The 17,062-nt window shown below is 36.4% G+C and overlaps 1 protein-coding gene across 1 annotated transcript; it reads left to right on the forward strand.

Moving 5' to 3' along the window:
* The first annotated feature begins 915 nt into the window (after positions 1-915).
* LOC126911589 (uncharacterized) lies at positions 916-8,680 on the forward strand. The gene is made up of 2 exons (XM_050699448.1): positions 916-1,028; positions 6,907-8,680. The coding sequence occupies exons 1-2, from the start codon at positions 916-918 to the stop codon at positions 8,678-8,680; spliced, it is 1,887 nt and encodes a 628-aa protein (XP_050555405.1).
* Positions 8,681-17,062: the final 8,382 nt, after the last annotated feature.

The following is a 17,062-nucleotide window of genomic DNA, read 5'->3' on the forward strand; positions in this document are numbered from 1 at the left end:
ACGGTAAAACTTTTGTAGTTAGTAACGACTAAGGTTACAACACTATAAAGTTTGGATAATTGAACAACTGAAAATGCGAAAAAAGAACTCTCATTATTCCATTTGACCTACGAAATACAAAATTGTAACCGTTTGTTAAGCAGCATTTCGCATAAAAATGCAAAATTTCCTGAAAATGCGGTAGTCAAAACAAAGTTATGCAAATAGCACTATGCTTCACACAAACACTGCTTAACGCTTAAACACTTTAATATATGGATTTGCCATTTTTTCCAAACTTTCCAACATAACTATTTGGACTTCTGCCAAAATGCTTAAAAACTTCCAAATAATATTTTTTAGAGTAACAAACATTTTCAAAATGTTCTATCCATTACTAGCACATCCGGAAAATGTCGTACCGCCTCAAACATATTTTTGTCACCTTTTAAATCTTCCTTAAACGTCCACAAATCGAGTTTTGGTGAGAATAACGAACAGCAATTGATTTTTTTATATACTCGTAGAGATTATTAGCAGGAATACATACATTAACTATTGAATAACCTAACCAAAGGATGCATCCATAGCACGCTTTCCGTTTCCCACCGTACTACGCTATGTGTACCAACGAATATGATTGGTGAAAGTCAAACGCATCCACAGCAATGTAGTATGAAAGCACATAGGAAAAACACCCTTAAACCTTCCGTTATTTTTAACTAAAAGATTAATCCTATAATACGTGTTCTTAATATTTAACCGAACCACAGATGAAGTTCCCAAGATATATCAAGATATCCCTGTCTACTTGATTACTTCGTGGAATGGTGTTAATTTTCGTCAACCATTTAATCACTCGTTAATCCCTGACCTTAAGGCCCTATAAACTACGATACCCTCCAAATAAGTCAGCCATGTTGCCCCTGGGACATTATGGGAAGGTCCTGTAAAGCCAAGAGAATGAACGCGAAGATTAATCAGGTCGGAGATGGAGAGACCTTCGAGATGTATCGAGGATTCTTCAAGGTTGCTGTTTACGATTTAATGTATACGAGTAGCGGGATACAAAAGACGTGTCTTACGTCTTTTGTTTAATAATCTTGCTTGAGTTTTTTTTAATCTTGTATTACAAATAATTATTATAAGAGTGTTGTTTAATAATCTACATCCTAGATTGTGCTACCGGCTTCACCCGCGTACCCGTGTCGTTTTGAAGTTTGATGCAATTGAGTAACAAACATACAAACTCACAAACATTCACGATTATAATATCACTAGTTTCTCCCGCGTTTCCTTGGGATAAAAAGTGACATATCACCTAAGTCAGTTAATACTGGTATATGGACAGCCATATACCAAATTTCATCAAAATTCATTCAGTAGTTTCAGCGTGATTGACAGACAAACATCCTAAAAAACAAACAAACTTAAACATTTTATATTATAATATTTTATCAAGATAAGAAGAAAAATAATAAGATTTAAATATGCAGTAATATCACGTTTACTTAATTCTTCATTCGATTATACTTCGTAGACTGGCATACAAATAAGGCTATAAATACTATAACGCTGTTCTCTAAAATTCAAGTTACAAAACCAAATCAAATCAGCTCTTCTAAGCGTCAAAACAAAGAAAGTCCTTCTAAAAAGGACGCCAGAATCAAGTTATTTATCGCAAGATTAGATTACTGCCATTGTTTCGTCCGTAGTATTAACTCATTTGTTGGGTGATTGTAGTGTGTAACAAAAAGAAATATAATTAAAAATGTAGGGTGATTGTAGTGTGTTAGAAAAAAAGAATATTATTAAAAATGTATTATTATTGTAAAAAAAAATGTATGACAAGGACACGGACCAAAAAGTTTCTGGAGAACTATTATAAATAGAAAGAAAAACTCATTTGTGTCTCGCTTCGCTTCAATAGTTTCATACTTATTGTTTAAAGAATACGGAACCGAATTTGTTTACTTTCAAAATAGTTCATCGAGCTCCGATATATTTTTGTTTTTGTAAATTAAACGTTGCCCCACATTAAGATTTTCTCCTGTGTATGCCTGTTCACATACACATGACACTCAGACCCTCAACAACAATTTATGGATCACACAAAGAGTTGCTCCGTGCGGGAATCGAACCCAGCTAACTACATCTTGCGTGGCAGCAGGTTGCCCAGCCACCGCGCTAACCGAGCAGTATATTAAGTTGTGTCATAGAATTGCACTGCAGTAGCTCCAAAGATAAGTGCGTTCAAACTAACACAGTCTTCAATTTATAATATTAATAATATTTCGCAACTTAAAATATACTCTTCACATAAGTACTAATAAAGTTTATATTCACAAATAGAGCACAATATACCCCGAGACGAGTGAGTTGACGTAGTTCGTGAAAAGTTTCCGTTTTTATCCTTATTACCAAGTTAATACGTCTCGAACTCGAGTAGCTTATTATAATACGAGTGGCCTTCAAATCTCAGTTGGGTTTAAAAATATTATAATAATATATTTTCTAAGTGAGGAAATGTTTTCGTTATTTTGTGAAGAAGAAAATGTGATTTCATTTGACATGGAATTTTAGTGTGGAAGTTGGTTACGTTGGTTACTTGTTTTAACTATCGCTATGTTTTACCGACGCGTGCTATGGATGCGTGCTAAGGATGTGTGCTATGGATGCGAGTTATGGATGTGTGCTATGGATATGTGCTGAGGACGGTTTCCTTACTAAGAAAAGCAAAATAAATCAATGGTAATATTATCGATACATCGCATGCTCGAGCTGCATATCTTTCTCGTAAAGCTACTTTAAGGCCGCAAATCTTCATAGCACATCTTACGCGCACAGCTACATAGCTTAGTATCAGTGGTAACGGTTACATAGTGTCACAGCTTAACTTCTTCGTAGCATTGCTACATAGCACACCTCTAATCGAAAAGCACCCTTATGGACACAAAGCTCCGTATGAAACAGTATCCATGATTAAATTTATCGAAATAACTAGAATTACACAGAAGAATATAATTAAAAAATACTGAACACAGGTTCCATTGGCATTCCATTTTCTAAAAGTATTTATGAAGACTAGCTTTAGAGAATTTAATTTATAATATTATAAGGCCTGTCCTGTAGGCTGTCTAAAATATTCTGGAGGGACCATGCCTTGTGAGTGACGACTCATTTTGTGATTTCGCTTGTGACAAAGAGATTTAACTGACAAGGGTGTTTGTAACGTTGTAGGACTAATTACGCCCTGTGTCTTCGTTCTGGTTAGCTATTTATAAGAGCGGGTTTTGTGAATATAAAAATATCGTGAAGACGTAACAAATCATCCTAATTCAGTATTTTGTAATAGTTATTAGGATTCTTTATTATTTTTGATGGGATGGTAAATATATATATATTTTTTTTTAGTTTATATCGTCATGCCTTTTATCCCTAATGAGGCCGTAACCTGCGCGTTACTACTATTACACAGTATGTTTCGAAAAACTGAAAAAGGCCAGTAATACTTTATCCGACCCGGGAATCGAACCATAAACCACTTGCTCGACAGTCGCACTTGCGAGCACTCGACCAACGAGGTAATTCTTATAAACATACCTATTACTTTAATCAGTGAGAGTCTGACACTCCCTCTCACCTCACCCAAGATGGGACAAGCCAATGGATGATTTTCACCCTCAAAAAAACTTTTCTATTATTAAATTATCTTTGAAACAGTAAAAAATTCAACAAAATACACAATTTTCGTAGCAACTAAGTAACTGCTGAAAACTAGGTAAATTGTTTCAGTTTACTACCATATTTTACTCACAAAGTTAAGCGACGAAAATATACTGAAAATCCGTGAAAATCGTTCGCACTTTACTGTGTGAAATATTGACACATTCAGTTGAGAAACGGTCGGAAAACCTTATTTTAGTTCGGTAATTTTTTTCAAAACTATTTTGTTTGCGATACCTAAATAAAGGTAAAATGATATTTAGGTAGGTATGACTTATTATACTTATACAAAATAACTAGCTCTCTTGCGCACTTTCACCCCCAGTTCGTCTCCTATTGTATTTTACTCTATGAACACCACGTGGACAATCCTTTTAAGTAAATATTTTTCCTTAATTCCAAAATGGGAACTAAAAACAGCCGCTTCCAAATTTAGACATAAGGAAAATATTGTAAAAAGTATTTTCGTTGAAACGACAAAGGTTTGTGCGAAGATCTTTGAATTCTCGCTTTTTTTTGTTAATTCAGTTAAAAAGAGGGGTTACTATACTAAATGCCTACATAATTACTTTGTTCAAAGGGAATCGAGTACTGGGCTTAAATGTTCTTTTAAATTCTGGAATTTTCTAGAACAGAATTAGGGTGCTTTTCTCTAGAGGTCTTGTGAATAGATTGGGTCTTAAGTAAGGTTTGGGGTTTTTTTTTAGAAACGGTAAACAAAAAGTAAATGATGCGTGTTTAATCAGTGATACTTTACGATCATTGGATCTTTATTAAGAGATTTTTATCTTAATTTTATCTTTTTATACATTTTTGTATAAATAAACCACCTTATTATTAAAGAGCCAGGAAGATATTAGTATAAGAGTTCTTTTTACTTTTCCACCAGAGATGTGCTATGTTGCGAGGATGTAATAGCTAAGCTTTGAAACTATGTGACCGTTTCCGCGGATACTAAGCTATGTAGCGGTGCGAGTAAGTGCTATGAAGATGACATGTGCCGTCGCAAAGAAGCCGAACGAGGTAGATGCGCATCTTCCTCGTGCGGCTAGCTCAATGTATCGATTAGTAGGGAAACCATCCACAGCACATACCCATAGCACGCATCCATAGCACACATGGCACGCATCTTTCCATATAATAAACATATCTTAGCTGTGTGTGGTTCCCCCAGTGCTAATTAATGTGTACCAACGAATATGATTGGTGGAAACCAAACGCATACACAGCAATGTAGCATAGCACATCTCTGGTGGAAAAGCACCGTTAATCATGGATACTGTTTCATGCTTTATGTCCATAAATTATGAAGATAATGAATTGTTCATTATAATTTTACAGTTCATTTTCATTGTAAAAATATCTTGTAGATGTATTTTTTTCTGTTGTTTGTATAGTTATATTTGTACCGATGTGTTTATCGGCACGACGCACAATTTTTTACATTGTAGTAGAATTACGAAGAACTAAACCCCCACAACCAAACAAGCTATCTATCACATCACACATCAACAGCCTATAAGTAGCCACTGCTGACCAAAGGCCTCTTCTCATACGGAGAAGGTTTGAGCATTAATCAGTACACTTGCTCAATGAGTATTGGCGATATTAAACTTATAATTAGAAATTATTAGCCCAGGTTTCGTCACGATGTTTTCCTTCACCGTTTATCAATGGTGTCTAAATATTCTTAGAAAATTCATATACCTAGGAAAATATCACATTGGTACTTGCCGTTAGTACGTTTCAAACCCTCATACATGATAAATGGGCGTCCTAAACCTCCGAGCGAACACGATGTGTCACCTATCTACAAATAACATCAAATACTTAACTTTAATTTAACTAAGTACCTACCTTTATAAATTGGGTGCAATGACCGTACATTTTCCTTGTAAACAAACAAAAAAAAGTAAAGCATTTTAATTGCATAGCTCGCTCTGATCGAGCGATCGAATTGTTTTCCAATCGACACCGCGAAATGGTCATCTGTCACTGACAAACACTCGACTCTTTGCCTTTTATTTTGTTTACGTTCACTAGTCATTATCAGGGAGCTAATAAATTGGTAGCTATCCCAACTAATATTATAAATGCGAAAGTAACTCTGTCTGTCTGTCTGTCTGTCTGTCTGTTACGCTTTCCCGCTTAAACCTCGCAACCGATTTTGATGAAATTTGGTACAGACAATCTTTAGACCCTGAGACAGAACATAGGCTACTTTTTATTTCGAAAAAAAGGGATGAAGGGGTTGAAATAGAGGTTGAAAGTTTGTATGGGATTTCTTAATTTTAAAAGATAAAACCATGAAACTTTATATTTAAGCACTTGATAAGAAATCATTAAACATTTGTTCTAGCATTTTTGAAATTTCGACCAGCTAAGGGGTGAAATAAGGGTTGAAAGTTAGTATCAAACAATGATCAACCAAAATTTCTACAGATTTATTTTATGGGAGACGAAAACAGCGAGGTTGACCGCAGATGTCAAAATATTGAAGGAGTTGAGAGGGACATTGTTTTAAAAATTCAAAGAATGTTGCACGAACATAATAACCTCATTAACACCTTCAAAACAGCCTTAGAAAGAATGCCAGGGGAAAATTACAAATTAGTAATACACCCAGATCGTACGCCAAGCGGGGAACATGAAAGACGTTATAATGCACCCTTAATAAACGAAGTCGCCGCCATGGTGTGTGGTGAACAGTTCGCATCGCGTGATATTGTTTTACAAACCCGTGACAATACATTGACCAGGGTGCCGGACACACACAAGTTTTATGACGCATTACAATACCCGCTTATGTTTAGCAAGGGGCAAGAGGGGTACCATTTTCAAATTCCACAAGTCAATCCAGTAACCAAGCTCCCCTTGCCCAACAAAAAAGTATCGAGCATGGACTTTTATGCCTATCATATGATGATACGCGAAGACGATTTTAACGTAATACAACGATGCAAACAGCTCGCTAACCAGTTTTATGTTGATATGTACGTGAAGGTTGAAAGCGAAAGATTGCGATACATATCTGTATGGCGCCTGTTAGGGGTTTCCTTTGCATGAAAGGCATCCTACTGTTACGCACCTCAGTGTGCATCTAGAGAATGGTGAACGAATTTATTTTAATGAAATTAATTTTCACCAGCGAGTGACAACACCACCAAAAACCACTTTGACCGCCTTTTTTGACCTTTGCAGATCAGATGAATTTGCAAAAACACTTTTGTACGTTCAAGTACCTCGGTATTACACGTGGGATGCAGGTAGAAAATGTTGGAAACGCCGAATTCAAGGATCTGCTGTTCTGGATTGGCCTGGCGTTAAATCTGGGGATGCATTAGGACGGGTCTATACTGTCCACGTTAGCAACATTGAATGCTTTTGTTTGAGACTACTGCTACACCACGTGCGTGGGCCAACTTCGTTCAATGATCTCAAGAACTACAACGGTCAAACGTTTGTTACCTTCCGAGAAGCCTGTGAAACTAGAGGATTGTTAGAGAATGACAATCATTGGGACCCGACATTAGAAGAGGCTGCACAATGTAGATCAGCACCTAAGGTGAGAGATCTTTTTGCCATTCTCATAGCGACGTGTGGTCTTTCAAATCCTCAGATATTATGGGAAAAGTACCAAAATGATATGTCTGACGATATTTTGCACAGACTACAACAAAATAATCCCAATATCACATATAATGATTTAGTATATAACGAGGCGCTAACTAAGATTGAAGACCAAGTGATGGCTATATCTGGGAAGACATTATCAGATTTTGGAATGAACCGGCCACAAAGAATCGGAGAAGTCAGTGGTGATTTAATAAGAGAACTGGACTACAATGTCTCTTCTTTACAGCAACAAATATCAGAGTCAGTTCCTCGATTAAACACGGAACAAAAATTAGTCTTTGATATTGTTGTGCAAAGAATCTATAATGGTGAGGGTGGATTGTTTTTCTTAGATGCGCCAGGAGGCACTGGAAAAACTTTTTTATTAAATTTACTTTTAGCCCAAATTCGCAAAAACAAAGGAATAGCTGTTGCTGTAGCTTCCTCTGGAATTGCAGCGACGCTGCTCGATGGTGGCCGCACGGCACATTCAGTACTTAAACTCCCATTAAATTTACATCATGAGGAAATTCCAGTGTGTAACATCACAAAAAACAGCGATCGTGGCCGAATGCTACAGCAATGCAAGCTGTTGGTGTGGGATGAGTGCACAATGTCGCATAAAAAAGCGATCGAGGCGCTCAATCGGACTCTGAAAGATATCAGAAGTAACCCGAGTTTAATGGGTGGGATGGTAGTGCTGCTTGCTGGTGATTTTCGACAGACACTACCTGTCATTACTAGAGGCACTCCAGCAGATGAGATAAATGCATGTTTGAAAGCGTCTACATTATGGGTGCATGTAAAAAAATTTTGTCTCACTAAAAACATGCGAGTACAACTACATAATGATACGCAATCGGGGCAATATGCAGCTGCTCTATTGAAAATCGGTGAAGGTCGAATGACTACGGACGCTAACGGCATGATTACATTAAATCAAGAATTTTGTAATGCTGTCCAAAACTTGGAAGATCTTAAAAACAACGTCTATCCCGGTTTAGAATATAACATGAGGAATAGAGAATGGCTGTGTGAAAGGGAAATATTAGCACCGACCAATGAAATCGTGGGAAAGATCAATGAAAGAATGATGTCACATGTGCAAGGCGATGTTGTCGAATATTTGTCAGTAGATATTGTCATGGACAGTGAACAGGTGACGTCTTATCCTACCGAGTTTCTAAACTCTTTAGAGCTGTCAGGAGTGCCGTCTCATAAGCTGAGACTGAAAGTTGGGGTTCCAGTTTTATTAATGAGAAATCTCGAAGCGCCGAGACTATGCAACGGGACTCGATTGCAAATTACGCAGCTAGGACGCAATATTATTGGAGCAATTATAATGACAGGTATAGCTTAAGATGAAGAAGTTTTGATTCCACGCATACCCATGATCCCTACAGATTTACCGTTTCAGTTTAAAAGAATCCAGTTTCCCCTCAAACCAGCCTTCGCAATGACCATTAACAAAGCGCAAGGGCAAACACTTAAAGTAGCAGGTGTCCATTTAGAGAAAAACTGTTTTTCGCATGGCCAACTGTACGTGGCCTGCTCGCGAGTGTCGAGTCCAAACAATCTCCACATTTTAACAAATGATAACAAAACAGCAAACGTTGTGTACAAAAATGTTTTAAATTAGGTCATTTAAAAATATTTTTGTTCACAACGTGAGGCTGGCCCCTGTAAGAATCTCTTAGACATAAAGGACCAGGATTGACAAAAACTAATTTCACGCGGGCGAAGCCGCGGGCGGAAGCTAGTTTAATATATTGTACTCATTTTGTTTGGGTAAACAAGTAATACATGAAAATATATTTTTATGTAAAACGATTTTCATGTGTTCATCAAGAATAGGAGTTTATACCAAATATCAGATCGATCTGTCGTTAGGAAGGAGGAGAATTTCTAATTTAATTGACTGACAGTGGTTGGATGCAAAGGACTATAGATCCTTTTTTAAGGTACCTATAAATCATCCAATAACTTCTCCGGCCTTGGGTGAGGCGAGAGAGTGTCAGATTCTTACTGTCTAAAAACCACCCCATTCTCAATCCTGCTTTGAGCCGGAGCCCCGGTAGTCCGTACAGTACCTAAATGGGAAAAATGGGCTGATGGCGCGATCCAAAGTCCGATTATAAATAATAATTAGACAAATTATATATAACATACCTTTGTTTTAAATATCATAAGCACTTATTTATTATTATTTTCGTGCTTATTTTATGGTATCTTAATCATGACCAGACTGCAAGTTCGTTGAGATTTTGCCTTTGTTACTTTTAAATAACTGGCCTACAAATTGACCCTGTAGGTATAGCTAAATATTTTCACAATAGCTTCCCAACCTGTTAGGCTGGCACAAAGGCCCTCTTGTACTGTGAACGTAAACAGATGAACTATTAGGTACACAGTACCGTCTACTATGTTGGTAGCACAGCGCACTTTGTACAAACCTCTTTATTGCGTACATTGACATGTTCTCTCTACCAAGTTGAGTGATAGTAATTACTACTGTATAATTTAATAATAGTAGATATTCTTATTACCGAACTTTTTTCTGAGGTTTTACGAAAATTTCTCACTAGTAGAACGAATTTCGGAATTGTGCCCAGTATTTGGCAATAGGCTCACTCCCAATTCTATGGGACTTATAACACATATGGTGAAAAGTGGGTATTCATTATAATAGAGTGGCATTACGTGCCGTAATGTGCACCTCTGCCTACCCCTTCGGGGATAAAAGGCGTAACGTTACCATAGTTTTTTATTTAACGGGATGGTGTGATGCAGTCACTCTGTCACACCACCATAAGAGTAACAAGTGCGTTTATTTGTATCTCTATTTTAAAAAGTACCTTAGCACATCTTGTTTTCATTTATGCTCAAACCTTCTCTGTATGAGAAGAGACCTTTGGTCAGCAGTGGTCACTTATAGGCTGTTTATGTAGCACAACCTTTTAACAAAATTTTCCTTTATAAAACAAACATGTATAATAAAGTAATATACATAGGTAATCTTTTAATGTAATCAAAGTCTATTTTATTACCTCAAAACAAACTAGACGATTAAATGAAAACGAAAAAAAAACAACATTAAAAACAAATAAACTCTTTACCACGCCATTTATTTGCATTAAAAAGTAATAAAAATAAAAAGTTCGTTAAAAAAAATAAACCTCCTAAACCGAAAGTTGTCTATGAAAAAATAATTAAAATCGCATTAGGTCTCTTCGGGGGCTTTGTGCACAGAAAGTTATTAGCTTTACCATTGTCCCAGCCAAGTTAATTAAAAAAACCGACCAAGTTCTAATTGACATCAAAAGCAACGGGTTTTGTATTATTTAATAAAATAATATACCTAATCTGGGTAATGTGTTCCCTAAGTTTACAAAATCTCTTTTAGTCATATTTTAAGACCCATGCCATGTATAACATATAAAAATACTAGTCTCATAGCATGGAGCATAACAAATTTTGAAAATCGTTTTTTTGACGTGAAACAACTCTTGCATTGTGTTTCGTTGTGACACACTCGAAGTTACGGTGCCGGTTACGGTTACCGGTGGCCCAATTACCAATCTTTCCATTCCTCGATTTCCCTAACAACACTTAAACTCCTAAACCCCAAAAGGCCGGCAACGGGCGTCAGCGATTTCTTACCATCAGGTGAACCGTCTGTTCATTTACCAGCTTATATCATAAAAAACAGAGACAATCTTAACGCATCTTTACGCAAGCTCAATATTCAAGAACAATATAAGTTATAAGTTCTTCGTCCTTAGAAGGCCACGCAAAAACAAACATTTTTCATACGGAATCCCAAAATACAGTGGAGCTTACAAAATTGTTATTACGAACAAATCTTGTAAAGCCTGCTGTAGCTATATAAATACGGTTAGGTACTGTTATGAAAACCGTAATTAGACTTTATATTGTTTTGAATTAGCACAAACGTGTTTTGCCAACAACCTCGTTTTACTTCGCTTTTAAAAAGGTTAGGAAATAAAATTACAATTTTCTTTCTTCGTTGCGTCAGCCGTTTCGAATTGTTTTGGTACGAATGTATTATGTTAAAAGGGTTTAAAAATCTTGTATGTTTTTTTATGGTATAAGCCGGTAAACGAGCAGACAGATCACCTGAAGGTAATCGCCGCCGCCTATGGACACCCTAAACACCAGAAGGGTTACAAGTGCGTTGCCAGTCTTTTGGGAGTTAGGAATTTAAGAGTTGTTGGGAAATCGGGGATTGTGAAGGGGGATAATTGGGCCTCCGGTAACCTCACTCACACAACGAAACAAAACGCAAGTTGTTTCACGTAGGTTTTCTGTAAGGCCGTGGTATCACTCCGGTCGTTAAACTATCTCTTTAAGCAGGTGAACAAGGCAGGCAGGTAAAATTCTGAAGGACAGAGGGACAAACAGATTCGATAGGTTTATTAGATTCTAAACGTTTTTCATTTACTCTATATTTGTATTTCATCATGAATGACTATTTACACTTTCAGCTTTAGGGTGCTTTTCCACCAGTGAAAAGCTACGTAGCTATATTGCGAAGAAGTAATACTCGAAGCTAAGCTGTGAAACTATGTGACCATTTCTACTGATACAAAGCTATGTAGCGGTGCGAGGATGATGCGCTCGAATATACAATATATATCGATAGTACAGAAATCATCCGTAGCACATCCATAGCACGCATCTATAGCACGCATATTTCCATATAAAAAACATGTCTTAGTTCAACCCGTTTCCACCAATGTTAAGCTATATGTACCGATGAATATTATGATTGGGGGAAGCCAAACGCATCCACAGCAACGTAGCATAGCACATTTCTGGTGCAAAAACTCCCTGCCTGATAAGTCAAGATATTTATTTAAGTAAGTTAGGTCTTTTTGAACTAAAGCACCAAAGAATGTACTGAACTCATTTTCCCCTATCTTAAAAAATAATGGAATATTTTCTAGAAGTAATCCGTTGCTGAGGACAAAACGAGAGCCGCATAAATATGATCTGACTGCGTGACTTAAAAAAGGTTTAGATAAAAAATAAAATCTTCTTACTACGAGTACTAACAAAAATCACAAGTGATAAAATGAGTGTGAAGAATGGTAGGCACGTAAGTACATACAGGGTGTCCCTGAAGTCGACGTCCAACAGGCACCAGATCATCGGCAAGGTTCCAAATGTTATCAGAAAAATATAAAAAAATTCTAAGTCCTACAGTTTTTAAATTACAGTGACTTATGTGTTATCCTCGAAAAAGTACACCCTGTGCCAGTCTTTTGACTCTTGTTGCTACAAATCTTTATTTTTTTCGGCTGCAGTCTTCCTTACATTATCCTGAATAGTGCTCCAGTAATATGGAATCATAAATTCTTAGCCAACTGCTTTAGATTGGAAAACATTGTTAGTTTTAGAGGAACCAAATACTTTGAATAAAATTTTCACCTTACTTTAAGTGACTGTACTGAATAAATTATGTATGGCACTAGTAGTGGCAAATTTCACCAAAGTTGGCGCATTTAATAAGGATTATAAAATGGTATAGCACTTTGCACATTATTTCCTAAGTTCGACACAAAAAAAAGATTTTTCAACGAAACTCCGTTTCGATGAATTTGTTTGAACTTACTAATATTTCTTCTAGTGTACTCAAATCATACGTTATAACCTCGTATGTACTAGACAACAATTTCCACGCGATTTGTTATCATCATGTTGAAAATCAGTGAGGATCTCTTGTCAAACAACATTGTCTGTCTACTCATGATTTCGCTTGCAGCTTTCGTCGGCAATATTACTAGACTTACTAGAGGAACTGATGTTGTGTATCATGTTTCACTAAATAATATTGAATGATTGCAATATGATGTTCATAGTGCATCAAACACATTATCAAATGTGTAGTAAAATCAAAAGGAACGGACGCGGCAAATTCATGTACACAGTATATCGACGCGGTAGTGGTACATGAGCCCTTACGCACAATTACTCGTCATATCCCCATCAAAAAAAAAAAAAGGGAATGGGTATATCCTCCGATTAAGTTACGTGTTCATGCCTTGTGATCAAATGCGGGATGAAGCATCAAATATTCTTTAATTTGTCGAGAAAGAGTTATTTGCACCGTTACCAGGAATTGCAGGTAAAGCAAAAAATTTTTTTTTTTTTTTTTTATGGAACAAGCCGGCTATCGAGCAGACGTATTACCTGATGGTAAGCAATCGCCGCCGCCCATGGACACTTGAAACACCAAAGGCGTTACAAGTGCGTTGCCGGCTTTTTGGGAGTTAGGAATTTAGAGGTTGTTGGGGAATCGGGGATTGGGAAGATTGGGAAGGGGGAATTGGGCCTCCGGTAACCTCACTCACACGACGAAACACAACGCAAGCGTTGTTTCACGTCGGTTTTCTGTGAGGCCGTGGTATCACTCCGGTCGAATTCGTGCCGAAGCATGGCTCTCCCACACTTAAAAAATAATTTAAAAAATAAATAAATAATCAACACGGCGCAAAAAAGCCAGTGCTCAGCTAAAATGCCGATGCCCGGGTACGATGGCTTGAGATGCACAACACCAGTTCGTCTAGTAATAATATTGCCGACGAATGCTGCAAGCGAAATCATGAGTAGACAGATAATGTTGTTTGACAAGAGATCCTCGCTGATTTTCAACATGATGATAACAAATCGCGTGCAAAGTGTTGTCTAGTGCATACGAGGTTATAACGTATGATTTGAGTACACTAGAAGAAATATTAGTAAGTTCAAACAAATTCATCGAAACGGAGTTTCGTTGAAAAATCTTTTTTTGTGTCGAATTTAGGAAATAATGTGCAAAGTGCTATACCATTTTATAATCCTTATTAAATGCGCCAACTTTGGTGAATTTTGCCACTACTAGCGCCATACATAATTTATTCAGTACAGTCACTTAAAGTAAGGTGAAAATTTTATTCAAAGTATTTGGTTCCTCTAAAACTAACAATGTTTTCCAATCTAAAGCAGTTGGCTAAGAATTTATGATTCCATATTACTGGAGCACTATTCAGGATAATGTAAGGAAGACTGCAGCCGAAAAAAATAAAGATTTGTAGCAACAAGAGTCAAAAGACTGGCACAGGGTGTACTTTTTCGAGGATAACACATAAGTCACTGTAATTTAAAAACTGTAGGACTTAGAATTTTTTTTATATTTTTCTGATAACATTTGGAACCTTGCCGATGATCTGGTGCCTGTTGGACGTCGACTTCAGGGACACCCTGTATATACTAAGTTAGGTATGTATGTAAAAACAAACATGAAGAAACGTGAACATATTTTTAAGTATGTGCCTAAGAGTAAGAATTTTGTTGAAAGAGTTGTAAGAAAATTTATACTTACAGGTCCTATAAAACTTTCATATACATTTAGACACAAGTATGAAAATATTAGCTTCTGCCAGAGTCCGTCGTCCATCACTTAAGTCAGCTCATACCCGGTCTGTACCTATACCAAATTTCATCAAAATCCGCTCAGTAGTTTCAGCGTCAGAATAACCATTCAAACAAACTTCCACATTCACAATATCAATGTTATTTAAATTATGTTCCATAAGTAAAATACATACCTTCTAGAAACAGTAATTGACAAAGATAACTAATAAAGAAAATTACTTAAAAAATAAATTAAAGCGGTTCCATTACTAACCTATTTCTTTCTCAACAATAATATGGAAGTAATTAAAAACTATGGGATGGAACAAAGCATTCCTCTTATATTAAGTTAAATAAAGTTCCAACTTACACCGCGACCCTCGTTGCCGTAATATTACTAAATTATGAAAAATACTTGTCTTTAGAGTAAGCCCAAGGGCCACTTAGAATGTTACCTTGGAAAAAATTTCAGATAAAAATACGGTAAAAAAGTGTGTAGCTAGTTGTCTAGTCTAGTAGTTTTAAGCCTCGCCTAAGGCGGGACAAATTATTGGATGATTTCCACCCCTTAGAAAAAGATGTCTATAGTTTCCTATAGGAATTTATTCAATAAGATACTAAATTAATTTCATATCACAATATGTCATTACTGAAAAACATGATTTTACGTCTTTAGTATTTACCTAGTACCTAGAGTATCTAAGTACTTTATAACGGGTTGAATTTTTTAAGTAAAATTTAAATTCACCCCGCTAGAAAGAATTAATATGATATGCTATGCTACACATAATAGTTAGAAATCTATACCCACTTCATTCATCCTTATCCGTATTCAATGTTTGAGCACATGCCTATCCTATATACCTACAATGTTTGAGCAAAAACTGTACTAAATTGCCTTTTAAAAATAACGGAAATAAATTCTCTTCCTTTCCCCATAAAGAAAATAAATCGCATACAATATTCACACGGTTTGTCGATGTTTTATTTTTTCTTGTTTGCGCGCCTTGAGCTCTTTTATACATTTTTGGATTCTGAATTTACTTACTTGTACTATTTACTTTCCTTGTTACTTTATTCTATTTAAATCTAAATGGATTGGCTGTTTGAAGCATGAAAGATTTTGAACTGAACAAATTGCTGGCTATGAAGCTTTGTTTTACCCACAGAAAAAGAAAGAAGAGATAGAAATAGTGTTTTACAAAACACTAATGAAAGAGGGTGGGATGAAGATAAGACAGCAAAGATGACGACATCCTTTATAAAGATGGTGGTCGCATGAGACTACTTTAAAATTAACCAAGAAAGGCGGGAAACTGCATCCATTAATTCCTTTCTGTTTAATAAATCTGTATTTGACGATAGCTACATTATGATAAAAATTAGGTCAAGAACAAGACACATTTTCCCCATTTTCATTCATTGATAAGTGGCCATAGACACCAATATTTTTATAAAGAACCTCTATGGAAGTGCATATTGTCTTTGGCTTCCCGCCAAATAGTGGCATTGTGTGTCAACTGAATGTTTGTTTACGCGCCATGTTTGGTTCACAAAATGAAAAGGGAATCTTCCCTCGTAATTGTTATTATTGTTGTTATTGCTGAATGATAGAATAAGATTATTTGGAGGAGTTTGTGCTAGTGAAGCTCGATACAAAAGAGAGACGAATAAACATTGAGCGGAGGTTTTGGGAATGTGTTGAAAATCGTTTAGGTGACTTACCTTATTTAATCTGCGATTACTTAGGATAATAATTACGCTGTTAACATGTTCCAGCCCTAAGTAACGTGAAAACGTCTGTAGGTAATCCAGGTGAAACGAAACGTAGGTAATTATTATGGGTATTTTCGTTAATAGGTACCTACAGTTTATCCTCGAGTGTAGACAGGGCTTGCACATTATGGCACGAAATACCACAGATATTATGTACACCCACTTTTCACCATTTGTGTTATAAGTGGGGTTCACCATGTAAAAGGGGGCCAGCCTATTACCATATACCGGGCATATTTCCAGATTCCGTGCTACTACTGAGAAATTTTTAAAAACCGAATACGGTCCATTAATTCTTTGCCCGACCACGGAATTGAGAGAGACCCCTTGCCTGGCAACCGCACTTGCGACCATTCGGCCAACGAGGCAGTCTATCTTGGTTTTATCTAATCACTCACAATATTCAAAGTGATTTATTTATTTGTTTCTCACTCTCATAATCATTTCCGCACTCTTTCAATTCCGAATCACTTTGTACCTCATAGTAGGTAAGTACTTCAGTAAGTATTTTGGATTTACGTTAGATAGTAATATTTTCTTAATATCGCTA

This window comes from Spodoptera frugiperda, chromosome 2, assembly GCF_023101765.2.
Source record: "Spodoptera frugiperda isolate SF20-4 chromosome 2, AGI-APGP_CSIRO_Sfru_2.0, whole genome shotgun sequence".
In the NCBI taxonomy this organism is placed as follows: Eukaryota; Metazoa; Arthropoda; class Insecta; order Lepidoptera; family Noctuidae; genus Spodoptera; species Spodoptera frugiperda.

Coding starts and splice junctions, on each gene's coding strand:
- LOC126911589 (XM_050699448.1), top strand. CDS start 916: ATGGGAAGGTCCTGTAAAGCCAAGAGAATGAACGCGAAGATTAATCAG. Junction 1,029..6,906: donor GTTGCTGTTTACGATTTAAT/GTATACGAGTAG, acceptor TGACCTTTGCAG/ATCAGATGAATTTGCAAAAA.